This window comes from Chelonia mydas, chromosome 10 (assembly GCF_015237465.2).
Source record: "Chelonia mydas isolate rCheMyd1 chromosome 10, rCheMyd1.pri.v2, whole genome shotgun sequence".
Classification (NCBI taxonomy): Eukaryota; Metazoa; Chordata; order Testudines; family Cheloniidae; genus Chelonia; species Chelonia mydas.
In genome coordinates this window covers 58,808,650-58,823,779 of record NC_051250.2, presented here as the reverse complement: position 1 = coordinate 58,823,779, position 15,130 = coordinate 58,808,650, and the positions used below count along the sequence as shown (strand labels likewise).

At 48.5% G+C, this 15,130-nt stretch overlaps 1 protein-coding gene across 1 annotated transcript in view; it reads right to left on the bottom strand.

Moving 5' to 3' along the window:
* RFX7 (regulatory factor X7) overlaps window positions 1-15,130 on the bottom strand; it is a 119,017-nt gene that overhangs the window by 40,535 nt on the left and 63,352 nt on the right. The window contains exons 3-4 of the mRNA XM_027818797.3: window positions 14,391-14,473; window positions 12,724-12,846 (exon numbers count right to left, since the gene is read on the bottom strand). Coding sequence (XP_027674598.2) covers window positions 12,724-12,846; window positions 14,391-14,473 — 206 coding nt within the window. The remainder of the gene's footprint in view (window positions 1-12,723; window positions 12,847-14,390; window positions 14,474-15,130) is intronic.

Below are 15,130 nucleotides of genomic sequence, written 5' to 3'. Positions count from 1 at the left end.
AGGACTTAGCAGCAGTCACAGATCTACACAGTTGCCTGGGGTTCCCTGGGTCCAGGCTGGAAGCTCCTGCAAGCTTGTGACCTTTTTGAGCTACTACTATTTTATCATGTAATTTAAATTTACAGACAGACCATTCCATGACATTTGCGACCCCCTCTCCAAGCTCAGCCTGGAAGAACCTCACGTGGTCTCACGCTGACTCAGCACCACGCACCAAATGCCTTTTCTTAATGGCTCCCCTCTCTGCTTGTTGCCCGGCTTTGATATGCCCAGAAGCTTTTGTGCTTGAATGGAGGACAGATTGAGTGAAAGCAGATGGGGGTGGAGGGTGTTCAAATGAGAGATAGGAAAGTATGGAAGATTCCAGTATCTTTACCTTGCAAAGGGCCTCCTCTCCTTCCTACACTACCCATAGTAAGGTTGACTCAGGGTTTAGCTACACATTGCCTTAATCCACACTAGCGGGGGTGTAAATTCTAACATGCACCAGCAATTGTACACTAACTGCTCCATCTGGACCATGCTGGAACACACTAAAAGTTCCCTAGTGTGCATTAATGCAGTACTGTTTGAAACGGGACTACAAGAATACACACTAGAGAACTTTTAGTGCACGCCAACAGAGTCCATATAGGCCAGTTAGCGTGGGACATATTAGAACCCATTAGAACTTATACCCCATCTGGTATGGACTAAGGCACCATGTTGACAAGCCCTCAGAATAAAGAACTTTTTCTGTGAGACCTACAATCTAAATATGCTTGAGACATAAAATTTAAATTACTTGGAACATAAAATAAATTAATGAAATAAAGGCCAATAAAGACACAAGACTTTATAGAAAGACTGCCTGTAAAGGTAGGTCCAACTGGCTTCAGTCTTAGGGGACTGCATTATATATTCTTTTGAACTTTTTTTTTATTTCCTTGAAAGAAAAGTGCATGCCTCCTTGCAGCATGGCACAATGTGGCAATGGCTCTGCCTCTGTTTCCCTTCCGCTCTTCCACTGCTCCACCCAACCTCCAACACCTTCTGGGTGGAGGTGATTTAGCCCTCCAGCTAGGTCATGTAACAGTTCCACCCCTTCCGAGGTACCCAAAGTGCCAAATAAACAGTGAGAAATGTAAAACCTTCCCTTCCCTCGGGGAGGACCAAATACGCAACAATCCATCCCAGTTCCTGGCCCAGCCAGTCTTCTCTTTCGTAGTGAGAGCTCAAGATCTGCTCTCCTTCCCAGCTGGGCACCTCTCTCTTTTTAGTTCCTCTCCCAGCCTGACACCTGCTTAAGTGTCATGGGGCAGGGTTGACTGGGCCCCAAGCAGCCCATCAACCCTAGGGTTTGTACACCCATCACGGAAAGCACTGCCGAAAGTGTTATCAGCCAATACTGTAGTGTGTAAGAAACAAAGAAAACGTGTAACACTTAACATATTTGCCAATCACATCCATCTAGCTGAGTTTTCAGCACTCAGGCCTTGGCTGCACTTGCAAGTTAGAGCGCATTAAACCAGTCCCGGGCGCCCTAACTCCTGAGGTGTCCACACTGGCAAGGCACTTAGAGCGCCTGGACTCTGCAGCTGGTGCGCTCCTGGTAATCCACCTCCACAAGAAGCATAGAGCTTGCTGCGCCCCGGCTGAAAGGCCCGAGTGTCAGTGTGGACAACGTGCTGCATTACTGCACTATGACTGGCCTCTGGAAACGTCCCATAATCCCTTGAGGTCAAGTGGCCACTGTTGTCATTGTTTTGAAATCGGCTGCAGGCATGCAGATATCCCCTTTCAAAGCTCCATGTCTGACAGCCAGCATGATTACCTGCTCTAGGACAAAGCAACCATTACTGTGGAATGCTGCTGCTACCAAGGCAGGCGTGTGTGCATGTGTGTAGGGGGTGGGCTGATGTTGGGGTTTCCTCCTGCTGCTGTCTGAACTTATAAGACAGCATGCTGACACACACTCTGCCCCCCAAAACACACTGTCTCTCCCCCCACATACACACAACACATTCCCTGTCACGCTCCACCCCCATCCATTTGAAAAGCACGCTGCAGCCACTTGCAACGCCACAGAGAGCAGTGCATTGTGGTAGCTATCCCAGTGTGCAAGAGCTGCTAATGTGGCCACGCCACTGCGCTTGCAGCTGACAGTGTAGACGCACCGCAGTGCTTTCCCTGCTGCGGTCTCCGAGGGCTGGTTTAACTCCTGGCACTCTACATCTGCAAGTGTAGCCATGCCCTCAATCTATTCTATTCTAGTTCCCGAGTCTTCCTTTTCTAACTCATTGCTTGAGATCTTTAACATTTACAACACACCATCTACAAATCAAGTGGTTGCCCTCTACAGACAGTGAAGCAGTGATTAATAATTTACAGGAGGAAGATGGGGACTAAAGAACTTCTGATCAAAATTTACCAACTCTATCAGAAACTTAAATGAACAATTAGCTCCATTACCTCAAATATTTGAATGATCTGATGATACACTTGTTTCAGATCATCACAACGGCAGCAAGACTTCAGCAACAGAAGTCCTTATAGCAGAGCCCAAACAGAGCTAGAAACCAGTGCAGCAACATGTGCCATCTTTCATTTTCTTCTTGAAAGATTTTCTCACCAGTTGAAGACAATCTTCTGTGTAGCTGTGACTTCGCCCATTAAGCCCTTGCTCAGACAGATCAGTCTTGCCTGAGCAACAGCTGCAGGATTGCACTTTATGCATTAAATTCATCTATGGTCTATACTGGTTTCTGATGGCATAGGCCCAGGTAGAAAATCCTTACTGCTGGGGAGAAGTTGCATCAACAAAACTTCTCTTTGCTGGATGGGTGTGTCACATAGAATGGTGAGGGGACTTGATAAGGGGATGCATTTATTCTGTGCATCCCCAATGCATACCATGCAGTCCCCAGCACATTTTAAAGCTGCATCTCCCTGGTGTAAACCTGAAAGGCAGCTCACAGAGAAAACATCACCTGCCCTTCCTCTCTGGCGTTAAAACCTTCTAGGGCACAGGGGGCCTTGCTCATGATGGTTGGTGCAAACTGCACCTCCTAATGCCAGTGAGAGTGGATCTGTCCCTGTGAACCAACTCATATCAGGAATTAAACTGCAAGTTCTTAATCTTCCTGGGCTGCTACTATTTTATTTTGTAATTTAATTTTCATTTATTTTACCACTTTAAAGGCAAGATGAGTGTAGTCACTTCTATCTAATAACAAAATTCAAATCTCTTCCTAGACACCCAACTTATAAAACCATAAAGAGAAGTAAATACTGTGACAGGGTCGGGCCAGATAGCTACAGGAGAGTAATAGAAGGCAGATATATTAGCCCCAGGCTAAATAGGTCCCTTTTCCCTGTGTAAGGTAACAGGGCAGGTTCGAGAACAATCAGGAACCTTCTGGAGACAATTAAGACAGGCTGATTAGAACACCTGCAGCCAATCAAGAAGCTGCTAGAATCAATTAAGGCAGGCTAATCAGGGCACCTGGGTTTTAAAAAGGAGCTCACTTCAGTTTGTGGTGTGCATGTCAGGAGCTGGGAGCAAGAGGCACTAGGAGCTGAGAGTGAGAACGTGGACTGTTGGAGGACTGAGGTGTACAAGCATTATCAGACACCAGGAGGAAGGTCCTGTGGTGAGGATAAAGAAGGTGTTGGGAGGAGGCCATGGGGAAGTAGCCCAGGGAGTTGTAGCTGTCACACAGCTGTTCCAGGAGGCACTCTAGATGGCTGCATTCCACAGGGCCCTGGGCTGGAACCCGGAGTAGAGGGCGGGCCCGGGTTCCCCCCAAATCCTTCTAATTCCTGGTCAGACACAGGAGGAGTCGACCTGGACTGTGGGTTCAGAAAAACGGCCAAGCTGAGGGCTGCCGTGAAGCTCCAAGGTGAGCAAATCCGCCAATAAGCGCAAGACCCACCAAGGTAGCGCAGGAACTTTGTCACAATATGTACAGAAAGGAAGAACTAGTGTACAGATAAAAGTGCATTGAAACTTGAAGAAGGAGGTAATACAAGTAAAATTTGTCTATGCTGGATTTGGGTAGATTCTGTGCTTCTGCCTTTAACATTTCAAACACTTGGAATTCAAACTATATTGTAATAAAACAGGTTAAAACCACCACATCATAGTTGAAGCAGAAATTCAGTATTTCTGTAAAACTACAAAGAAGAATTTCTGACTGATATTTACAGCAGGAATTTAAGTGTTAGCTTTATGGTGCAACTCCTCAAAAGTCTTGTTAGCTTTTGATGGACATATGATCCCTTCATATTTTATAATATTAATGCATTTTCATATCTGTGTGTATAAAGTGCTCATTGTGAACTCCAAACAACATCTGTCTTTACAGGTGGAGGATGGAAATAACAACTCATGAGTGACACAGACAAAAGTAGGTTTTGAGATGTCTTAATCCCCCTAAGAAGGGAGAAATGTCCTATCAGAACTAATGCTACTATTTATATGCCATTTCCCACCACCTCCTACCCTGTTTCTATTCTCCTTTTGATGCATGAGGGTAACTCATAAAAATATTAATGGAAGCTAAATGTTTTTAAAAGAGAAAAGACAGTTACTTACCTTCTCGTAACTGTTGTTCTTCGAGATGTGTGTTCATGTCCATTCCACATTAGGTGCACGCACCGCGTGCACAAGCATCGGAAACTTTTTCCCTCAGCAGCTCCTGTCGGGCCGGCGGGGGACCCCCTGAGTGGCACCATTGCACCGTGCATATATACCCCTGCCGGCCCGACCTCCTCCGGTTCCTTCTTGCTGGCGACTCTGACAGAGGGGTAGGAGGTGGGTGGTGGAATGGACGTGAACAACACATCTCGAAGAACAGTTACGAGAAGGTAAGTAACCATCTTTTTTCTTTGAGTGCTTGTTCACGTCCATTCCACATTAGGTGAATCACAAGCTTACCTCTGGAGGAGGGTAGGAGTCATGGAATAACTGATCCGAGGACCGCTCTGCCAACTGCCATGTCCTCTCTGGCCTGCTGGTTGACCGTGTAGTGGGTCGTGAAGGTGTGCACCGAGGACCAGGTGGCTGCTCTGCAGATCTCCTGGATCGAGACCTGCGCCAGGAAAGCCATGGAAGTCGCTTGTGCCCTGGTCGAGTGGGCCGTGACCACCGGGGCCGGAACACCTGCGAGCTCATAGCACGCCCAGATGTGGCTTGTAATCCAAGACGAGATCCGCTGCGCCGACACCGGGAGGCCTTTCATCCTCTCGGCTACAGCCACAAACAGCTGCGTGGATTTACGAAAGGGCTTGGTGCGCTCCAAATAGAACGCTAGCGCTCGATGGACATTCGGGGTGTGTAGGCTGCGGTGACTCGGGTCCGTATGGGGTTTTGGAAAAAACACCGGCAGACAAATGGCCTGGCCCAAATGGAATTGTGAGACCGCCTTAGGGAGGAACTTGGGGTGCGGTCGGAGCTGCACCTTATCCTTGTGAAACATTGTATATGGTGGCTCAGAGGTGAGAGCCCTCAGCTCAGACACCCTTCTGGCCAAGGTAATGACCACCAGAAATGCCACCTTCTAGGAGAGGTGGAGGAGGGAGCAGGTAGCGAGGGGCTCGAAAGAGGGTCCCATGAGCTTAGAGAAGACCAAGTTAAGGTTCCATGGAGGGACTGGGGGGCATGAGTATGGAAACATCCTCTCCAATCCTTTAAGGAACCATCCCACCACTTGGTGGGAAAACACCGAGCCCCTCGAAAACCCCAGATGGAAGGCCGAGATGGCTGCCAGGTGCACTCTGAGTGAGGACGGGGCCAGCCCCTGTTGCTTGAGGTGCAGGAGGTACTCTAGGATGGCTTGCACCAGGGCCTGGCACGGCTGCACCTGTCGGGGCTCACACCAACACGAGAACCTTTTCCACTTGGCCATATAGGTAGCCCTGGTAGAGGGCTTCCTACTGCCAAGCAGAATCTGCTGCACAGGAAGGGAGCACTGGCTCTCCAAGGCATTTAGTCACAGAGCTTCCACGCCGTCAGGTGCAGTGATTGCAGGTCAGGGTGGAGAAGCCACCTGCCGTCCTGCGTGATGAGGTCCCAGCGTAGGGGCAGGACTACCAGGGCCTCCACCGACAGCTCTAGGAGCGTTGTGTACCAGTGCTGGCGGGGCCAAGCCGGGGCAATGAGGACCACCGCTGCCCTGTTCCTGCTTACCTTGAGCAGGACCTTGTGTACAGGGGAAAGGCATACATCAAGCCCCCTTCCCACAGAATCGCAAATGCGTCTGTGACTGAGCCCGGGCTGTGGCCCTGGAACGAGCAGAACCGCAGGCACTAGGCGTTGACCCTGGGGGCAAACAGGTCTACCTGGGGAAACCCCCACCTGCGGAAGAACAAAAGCACGACGTCCGCTCTGACCGTCCACTCGTGCATGCAATACGACCTGCTGAGGTAGTCCGCCAGCTCGTTTCGCACCCCCGGGAGATACAACGCCTAGAGGTGAATGGCGTGGGCTATACAAAAGTCCCAGAGGAGGAGAGCCTTGCGACAGAGCAGTGAGGAACGGGCCCCGTCCTGCTTGTTTATATAAAACATGGCAGTAGTGTTATCTGTCAGAACTGTCATGCTGTGACCACTCAAAGTGGTGTGAAAGGTCTGGCAGGTGAGACGAACTGCCCTGAGCTCCTTCACATTGATATGGAGCAACCGCTCTGCTCCGGACCACAAGCCCTGAATCCTGAGGTCTCCCAGGTGAGCCCCGCATCTGCAATCTGATGCGTCCGTCACCAGCATGAGGTCCAGTTCTGGGGTGGCAAAGGGGATGCCTTCGCAAACCACAGGCTGGGACTGCCACCACAGCAGGGAGTCCAGCACATCTCTTGGGGCTGTCACTACTAAGTCCAAGGGATCCCTGCCTGGGTGGTACACCCGAGCGAGCCTCGCCTGCAGAGTCCTGAGTCTCAGTCTGGCATGCCTGACCACGTGCGTGCATGCTGCCATGTAGCCCAGCAGCCGCAGGCAGCATCTGGCTGTTGTCATTGGAAACTGGCACAGGGAGGTCACCGCTTGCTGGATAGCCTGGAATCAGGATACTGGAAGGCTTGCCCTGGCCTGCACTGCGTCCAGGACTACCCCTATGAATTCCACTCTCTGCGTGGGCACGAGAGTGGACTTGGGGACATTGACCAGGAGCCCCAGCTCGCGGAACAATCTCAGGGCCACCTCCACATGACCCCGCACTTCCGCTTCGGATCGACCCGTCAGAAGCCAGTCGTCGAGGTACGGGTAACCCCGGATCCTCTGCCTCCGTAAGAAGGCCGTCACTACCGCCATGCATTTTGTGAACACCCGTGGGGATGCAGCTAGACCGAACGGGAGAACCGCAAACTGGTCATGTTCTTGGCCCACAGTGAAGTGCAGGAACTGCCAATGTGCTGGGTGGATGGCGATATGAAAGTACACATCCTTCATGTTGAGGGCAGCATACCAGCCCCCCGGATCCAGGGAAGGGATGATGGTGCCCAGAGAGACCATGCGGAACCGGGCCTTGACCAGGAACTTGTTGAGCCCGCACAGGTCTAAAATGGGATGAAGGCCCCCTTTGGCCTTAGGGATGAGGAAGTACCGGGAGTAGAAACCTTTCCCCTTTAGGCCATGTGGCACTGCCTCTACCGCCCCCGCCTCTAGCAGTGAGCGAACCTCCTTCTCTAGGAGATGCTCGTGAGAGGGGTCCCTGAAGAGGGACGGGGAAAGGGGAGCGGGAGGGAGGGAAGGAAGAGAATGGCAGCGAGTACCCATTCTGTACCGTGCGTAAGAAAGACCCAAAGCCCAAAGATCTGACGTAATTCTGGACCTTGCACGGGAGAAATGGGACAGGCGGTTCAGGAAACAAAGGCACAGATCCAGTGACTGGTCTGGTACGCTGTCTCCGAGTCCATTTTCAAAAGCCTGGATTAGTGCCCGGCTGGGATTTGTGCTGACTTTGATTCTGACCCGGCGCATTATTGTTGTTATTATTGCACCATCGCCTGTTATCCCTGCCTTGCCTACGGTAAGGCTCGTGCCTATGGCGAGGCTGGTACTGGCGTGAGGGGTAGGCTGTGGCTTAAAGGGCTTCCTCTGGGTCACCAGGGTGTGCATACCCAGCGACGTAAGTGTAGCCCTCGAGTCCTTGAGGCTATGCAGCCTTGCGTCTTGTCTGGTCCAAAAAAAGCCCAGACCCTTCAATGGGGAGGTCCTGAAGCATATTCTGGACCTCAGGCGGCAGGCCTGACTCCTGAAGCCACGCCGAGCTCCTCATGACCACCCCCGATGCGATTGTTCTGGTCACTGCATCTGCTGAATCCAGGGAGGCCTGGAGAGAGGTCTTGGCTACTGCCTTGCCCTTGTCCACCAGGGCTGTAAACTCCTGTTGGAAACCTTGCGGGAGGTTATCCTTAAACTTCCCCACTGCCGCCCAGGAGTTAAAATTATGCCTATTGAGGATGGCCTGCTGTTTAGCAATCCTCAACTGAAGGCCCCCTAATGAGTACACCTTTCTGCCAAAAAGGTCCAGGTGTTTTGCCTCTTTGGCCTTAGGGGCTGGGGCCTGTTGTCCATGGCGCTCCCTTTCGTTCACTGCCGAGACCACCAGGGAGCATGGACTTGGGTGGCAGAACAAGAATTCGTAGCCCTTTGACGGGGCAAAGTATTTGCGCTCCACACCTTTGGCCGTTGATGCGCTGGAGGCTGGGGTCTGCCATATAGTCTTATAATTTGATTGGATGATCTTAATGAGGGGAGCGGTATTCTAGATGGACCTTCGGGGCTCAAAATGTCCCCTATGGGATCCTCCTGCTCAACCGTCTCCTTGGCCTGCAACCCTAAGTTCTGGGTGACCCTACGCAGTAGCTCCTGGTGGACTCTGTGGTCTATCGGTGGAGGGCCGGACACCGCTGTACCCGCCACCGCCCCATCCGGGAATGATGAGGAGGTTAGCAGCTGCTCATCCCCCTCTGGCTGCTCCTCCTGCTCTTCCTCTCCCATGAGAGGGGCCTCCGGCTCGGGCCGGGGTGGGAGACCTTGGGGCGGCACCGGACACAGTGCTGGTCTTTCTGGTTTATCCTGGGAGGATGCTAGAGGCCTGGATATTGTAGCTTCCGGCGCTGTCGGGCATTGGTGCGGGGACCGGGACCGCTGCACCGAGTAGCTCGCCCTGGACGGGGCACCTTGGTGCTGTTGATAGGCCCAAGGAGTCCAGAAGGGCCAAGGACCTGGCGGCCCCCATTGGGGGTGCCTACCCGTCTGAGGGTCCCTGCTGTCCGGAGCACGGTGCGAGAAACTGTAATGGCCGGAGTCGGTGCTGGACTGCGGTGATGCTGACCGCGAAGGCCATGGCAGTGCCAACAATCTGTGCCGGTGCAGAGCGACAAGCGGCTCCTAACCGAACGGGAGCAGGACCGGTACCGATATCCCTGGGACCGGGACCGGGATCTGGACCAGGACTGGGGCCGGCGTTCCCGGGACAGGGGCCGGCATCTGCAGGAGTCCTCCAGCGAGGGCCGTCTGGACTCCTCCCGGTGTTGGTCTCTTAGTGGTGCTGGAGAGCGTCGTGCCCCTTCCATTACTTCCTCGTGCTGACCCACTCTCGGTACCGCAACTTCCTTCTGAGCCGCGGGTAACTGCGAGTCCGCTGATGCGGAGCTCGACCGGGACCAACTCTGGGAGCGATGCCGAGACGGTGTCCTCAAACAGCACACCATTGCCGGCTTACCCCTCACTGGCACTGATGGCATGGGTGTCAGAGGATTCTCTCTGTACAGGACGGGGCTTGCCGCCGACAGCTCAATGAAGTCCTTTGCCGCCTCAAAGGTGCCAGGCGTGGAGGGCTGATCCATTATGTCCTCGAGCCCATCATCCGCACTGAGCTCACTTAGGCCTGGGCTCGGTGGGACTTGTGGTGCCGGAGCCACCGGCGCTGGTATAGCGGCCTTCCTGCTCTTATCGGTGCTCGGGGCCTTGGAAGATGCCTGCCTCCTATGCAGGGAACATCCGCGCCTTCCTTCCGGCTGCGCAGTGGGCCGCACCGGGGAGGACGAGCGGTGCCGGGGCCAAGTCTGGTGCTCTGGGGCCGACAGTTTTTGGTGTTTAGCCAGTGCCGGGTCTCTCGACAACTCCATGGCACTACGCACCAAGGAAGCCGGAGCCGACGTCGGGTGCTCCGGGTCCGGTGGCTGCAATGCAGCCTCCATCAACAACTGCTTCAAAAGAAAGTCTTTCTTTCTTTGTTCTTGGCTTGAACACCTTGCAAATCTTACACCGCTCAGTTTGATGCTCTTCCCTCAGGCAACGTAGACACGAGTCATGGGGGTCACTAACTGGCATAGGCTTGTGGCACGTGGTACAATCCTTAAACCCGTGGGCCTGGGGCCGGCAGGGGTATATATGCACAGCGCAGTGGCGCAACTCAGGGGGCCCCCCGCCGGGAGCTGCTAAGGGAAAAAGTTTCCAACGCTCGTGCACGTGGCGCGCACACAGCTAATGTGGAATGGATGTGAACAAGCACTCGAAGAAGAACAGATGCTTTAAAAGGAGAACAGATTACAGATATATGATATTTTCCCAGATATTTCCTCACCATCCTTATTTTGTGAAGGGAAAAAAACAATACACAAAGGCTTGATGTAGCTACACAGAAAATCTGTCCAAGTTTCACACTACACAATCTGTAGATGATTATATTTCTGGGCATCTGCAGCTTGGCACAGCATGGAAGCCAAGCAGATTTGTTGCTGAACCAGGCTATAAATTATTTAATAAGAAATATACTGAAGCATAACGCTTACATTTTTCTCTTGTGCAACAGCTGCTGTTGCTTTTGTTGCTGTGTGTATGGGTAACTGACTGCTCCGTGATTGGTTAGTTCAACATACTTGCACTATTGGTTATGTTTCTAGCCTACGTCACAACTTGAGCTGATGGTGAGATTTCAGAACTAGGTGTGCGTATGTTCAGCAACTCCAGGCAAGCTAATACCACCCCATTTCAACTCAGTCGGAGTAAGTGACTCTGCCAGACAGCGTTAATTAAGGTGATGTATATACACACTGCAGAGGAAATCTGGTCATAGCACTGCGCACCTTCTGTGAGCTGAATACTAAACACCTTGCAGTTTACTGTAATCATTTGGAATGTGAAACTGTTAATACCAGATCATAATTCTTTATTCAAATTCATCTTCTGGGAATTGGGCCATGGTTTTTTGCTTTGATTAATTTTTGGATTTTGGTTTTAAATACAATCAGAGCCAACTCTTGTCTGACTGCTCCCTTCCTCCAGTCCTAATCTCTTTTCTAGCTGTATGGTAGCTTTGAGATCTAACTGAACACAAACGTGTGTTGGCTTGGTTACCAATTCTATGACCATTATGATGTACTGCAACCCGTCGGAAACAGGTTTCCCGCACAAGGGCTCATTCTCTATGACAGCCACAGTACTTCGTGTATTATTCCAGAGAGGATCATTTAGTGGACTAAATCTTAGTTTTGAAATATATCTACAATTCCTTGAACTACTTGTTCAAACCCCAGCAAGGTCGATTCAGTCCTTCATCCTCCTGATGCAGATAGAGTGACTTTCATGCAGTTGACTTTGTGTGATGTGATCTTTTGGGTGACCAGTCTTACCCAATGTATTGTCTGGGCTTTAAGATCTCTTGGCACTTTGAAGTTATGGTTTACTCCCATCTGCTTGACCAAAACTCCCCCATTTGCCCTGCTGAGCAATGTGTTGGGCACTGGTTAGTTGCCACAATCTTGAATGTAAGAAATCACTGCATTTCAGTGGTGATGTACGTACACAGTTTGCAAAAAGTCATTTGGGCCCTTTTTGCATCAAAGGGACAATATAAATGTACTGCAAGAAATTATTAGTGTTCTGTATACAAATCCTCTTTTTCTATCATAATATAAATAATATTCATTTAAATCCTTATTTTTGAAAAAGTTTCTTAACTTTAGATATATTTAATCTGCAGTTTAAAACTATGATCTTACTTTTAATAGTGAAAATTCTGAATACAGTAGCAGTTGCATCACTGTAGTTAGTGCATCCTCAGTCATTATGTTAATGCATAGCAGCTGGTCTTATATGCACTTATTACCAGGAATAAGTACTAAGGCACTGAGACATGTAAGACAGACATGTATGTGTAAATGGAATAATGTATGTCTTGCCCATTCTCTGAATTAAGTAAACTCTGGTCACTAATTACAACATGTGTTAATTAAATGCATTTTTAGGTCCCAACCCTGTAACTGGCTCCACCTGAACACAGGGTTGAGCCTCAGGAAGCAGGGCCTTTCTGTGTATACTTCACTCTAATTTGAGCAAGTTTAATATCCAGATTACAAAATGAAACATAAATAATAAAAACATTAATAACTTCCTTCCTCAAAGTCTGAAACTGCAGAAAAAAAAGATTTTTCACTTCTTTATTGTTCTGCACAATGGTGAAATCCTGGCCCTATAAAAGTCAATGGCAAAACTCCCACAGACTTCAGTAGGCCCAGGACTTCATCCACAGTTCCTCTCATTTAAACCTCATGGTCAAGTAATGTCAGATTTTAAGTTCTAACCCGCACCATACTTAACTATACTATAGTCAAGGCAGTTCAAGCCTCTGCTTATAAAAGAAGCAATTGTAGCATCTGGTTACATATCTGTACTGTGTACACTACTCTTTATGCATTGCTACAACTAGATGTATGGATTCAATTTAGCAGTACTCACTTGTACTCATCATAAACTTCCTGTTTGGGAAGGGATGTTTCTGGGTGCTCCTCCAAGGTATTCCGAATCCAAGAAAATGCATGCATTTGCTGCGCACGGCTTGATGACATCGAGATCTGATCGCTAAGTGAAAACAGAAATAGTTCTGATGAAGAGAATGTACTCTCTAGCTCCTCTTCAATTAGTAGAGCTAAGTGTTCAAATGGGCTAAAAAGATTCACATGGAAAGAAATCATGTTCCTGTGCAGGCATCCCGTAAGCGCCATTCTTAAAATTTACTCCACAATGTCTCATCTATGAGCTGTTTTTGCCGAATAACAGTAGGCATAAAAAAACCCTGAACTTGCATGAATGGCTTTGTAAGGAATGATCAAACATCTATTCATGTATGCATCCATACAACCCCAGCTTCACTGAGTTCTACAACCCTGGAGGTGGGAGGGAGAAAGGGCCACTTCAGACAGGTTCAAGTACCATGCCTCCTATGCTGTCCTAGCCACTGCACTTCTCCTCCACTACACGTACAATGGCTCCCTGATATCCTAACAGGGCATGCAGGGCTTCTTGTTGGGCTTGTCTTCCCAATGCACCCCCATTTTATATGAGCACAAGGAGCTTTCATGTCCCTTATTATTGTATAAATCAGGGTCAGGATAGGACACATAATGAAAACAACATTAAAGAAAGGACAATTTACTGCATTCCTGAAATAGGTTTCTGTGAGTCCAGTGAAGCAATGGGCAAACTGATGGGAAAGCTGTATGCAAGGTAACCCATCAGTCAAGCAGAATGGAACCACTGAGTATAAAGAACGGTAGCACCGTCTGGATCTCTCATGTGGTTCCCCTAACTGATGCTTTAGACTTTGTATGGTCTGCACTGGGGACATACAGAATGAAGAACTTCACGTAGCCCATCATATTTAAAAGGTTATGGTCATCCCTCATATCTCCCAAATGCCTTTTACAATTTACTTCAAAGTTTCCAGAAATGTCTGTCCTGGCATAAGTTCCTGCCTATACACTTTCATGTGGATTGGTTATGTTTTGGTGAAGTTAAGAGTGGGTCACAGTAAGGCCTATAATGGAAGGCAAGATTCTTCCTTAAATTGTGGAGACAATGGAGTCTCTTCATAATTAAAAAAATCATGAGTACTCAAAATATGGGAAATTTCAATCAGCTCAAATGAAAAACACTTTTCTGGGTAACGGTATGAGGGGGAAATGATTAATTATTACAAGTATGAGATGTGGAGTGATTTCAGAGATGGCAAGGACCTAATGAACAAATACTGTCAGACCCACCATGAAGTAATAATCATTCTTTCCAATAGTAATATTTTAAGTGCTATATTATTCCTCCATTATATAAAAATTGAGGCTAAAGTCAGACCTGGTCCATAATCAGACTCCCAACCAAAAGCACTTCCTCATAAACATCCTACCATGCAAAGCTTATATTGTCAGATTACTATGCATCAAGGGTTCCCAAAGTTCAGATTTACTGAAGAACTAGTTCTCTGAAAACATTAGACACTTTTCCTAAAAAATAAAAAATAAAGAAACGTTACTGTTTCCAGAAACAGTAGATAAATGTGTGTTTGATGGGGAAAAAAAATCTCATGGGAATTATACCAATATTAATATTAAACACCCACACCCACACACCTTTTCTCTCCATTGCTGGGACCCGAAGGCAGTTGAAGGTAGAGGTAGAGTTTCTCTAGGTCTGTAAACTTCTCAACTTCTTGCTAGAAAACAAGGTTTTTTAAAAAAGCAAATGGTAAATGAACAGCATGACGGGTTGTAAAAAAAACCAAACACACATTTTCAAAATGATCCCAAATAAAACAAAACACAACATTTTGCAATGTGAAAGCATTAGACTGCAAGCTCTTTGGGGCAGGGACCACCCTTTTGTTCTGTGTTTGTACAACAGGATCCTGGTCCATGACCGGGATGTCTAGAGACATTACAGTACGGCAAATAATAATAATAAATATTAATTATGATCACCACTTAAAACAAAAGTGAACACTGGAATATTTGCCCGTTTTTAACTGTAAAGGAAAAAGTTAATCTTGATAACCAGAAACAGATTTCCCAGCCAAAAAACTGTAATGAAAAGACGTTTAAATTGAAACCTTTCATTATGATTTCCCATTCTTGGAGGGTCACATTCAACACCCTAAGACCAAAGCATCAGATAACGGCTCTTCTGTAATAAAGCACGATTGTTGGACTGATTCATACAACTGCATCAATGGTCAAACAGAGCAAGCCCTAAAGAAGACTTTTTTGAAAGTCAAGTTTCTGTATTCCTTGTAAGTGGCTGTCACAGATTGATTACAATCGATATTGATGGCCAGATCCTCACCTGCTGTACATCATTGTACCTCCACTGACTT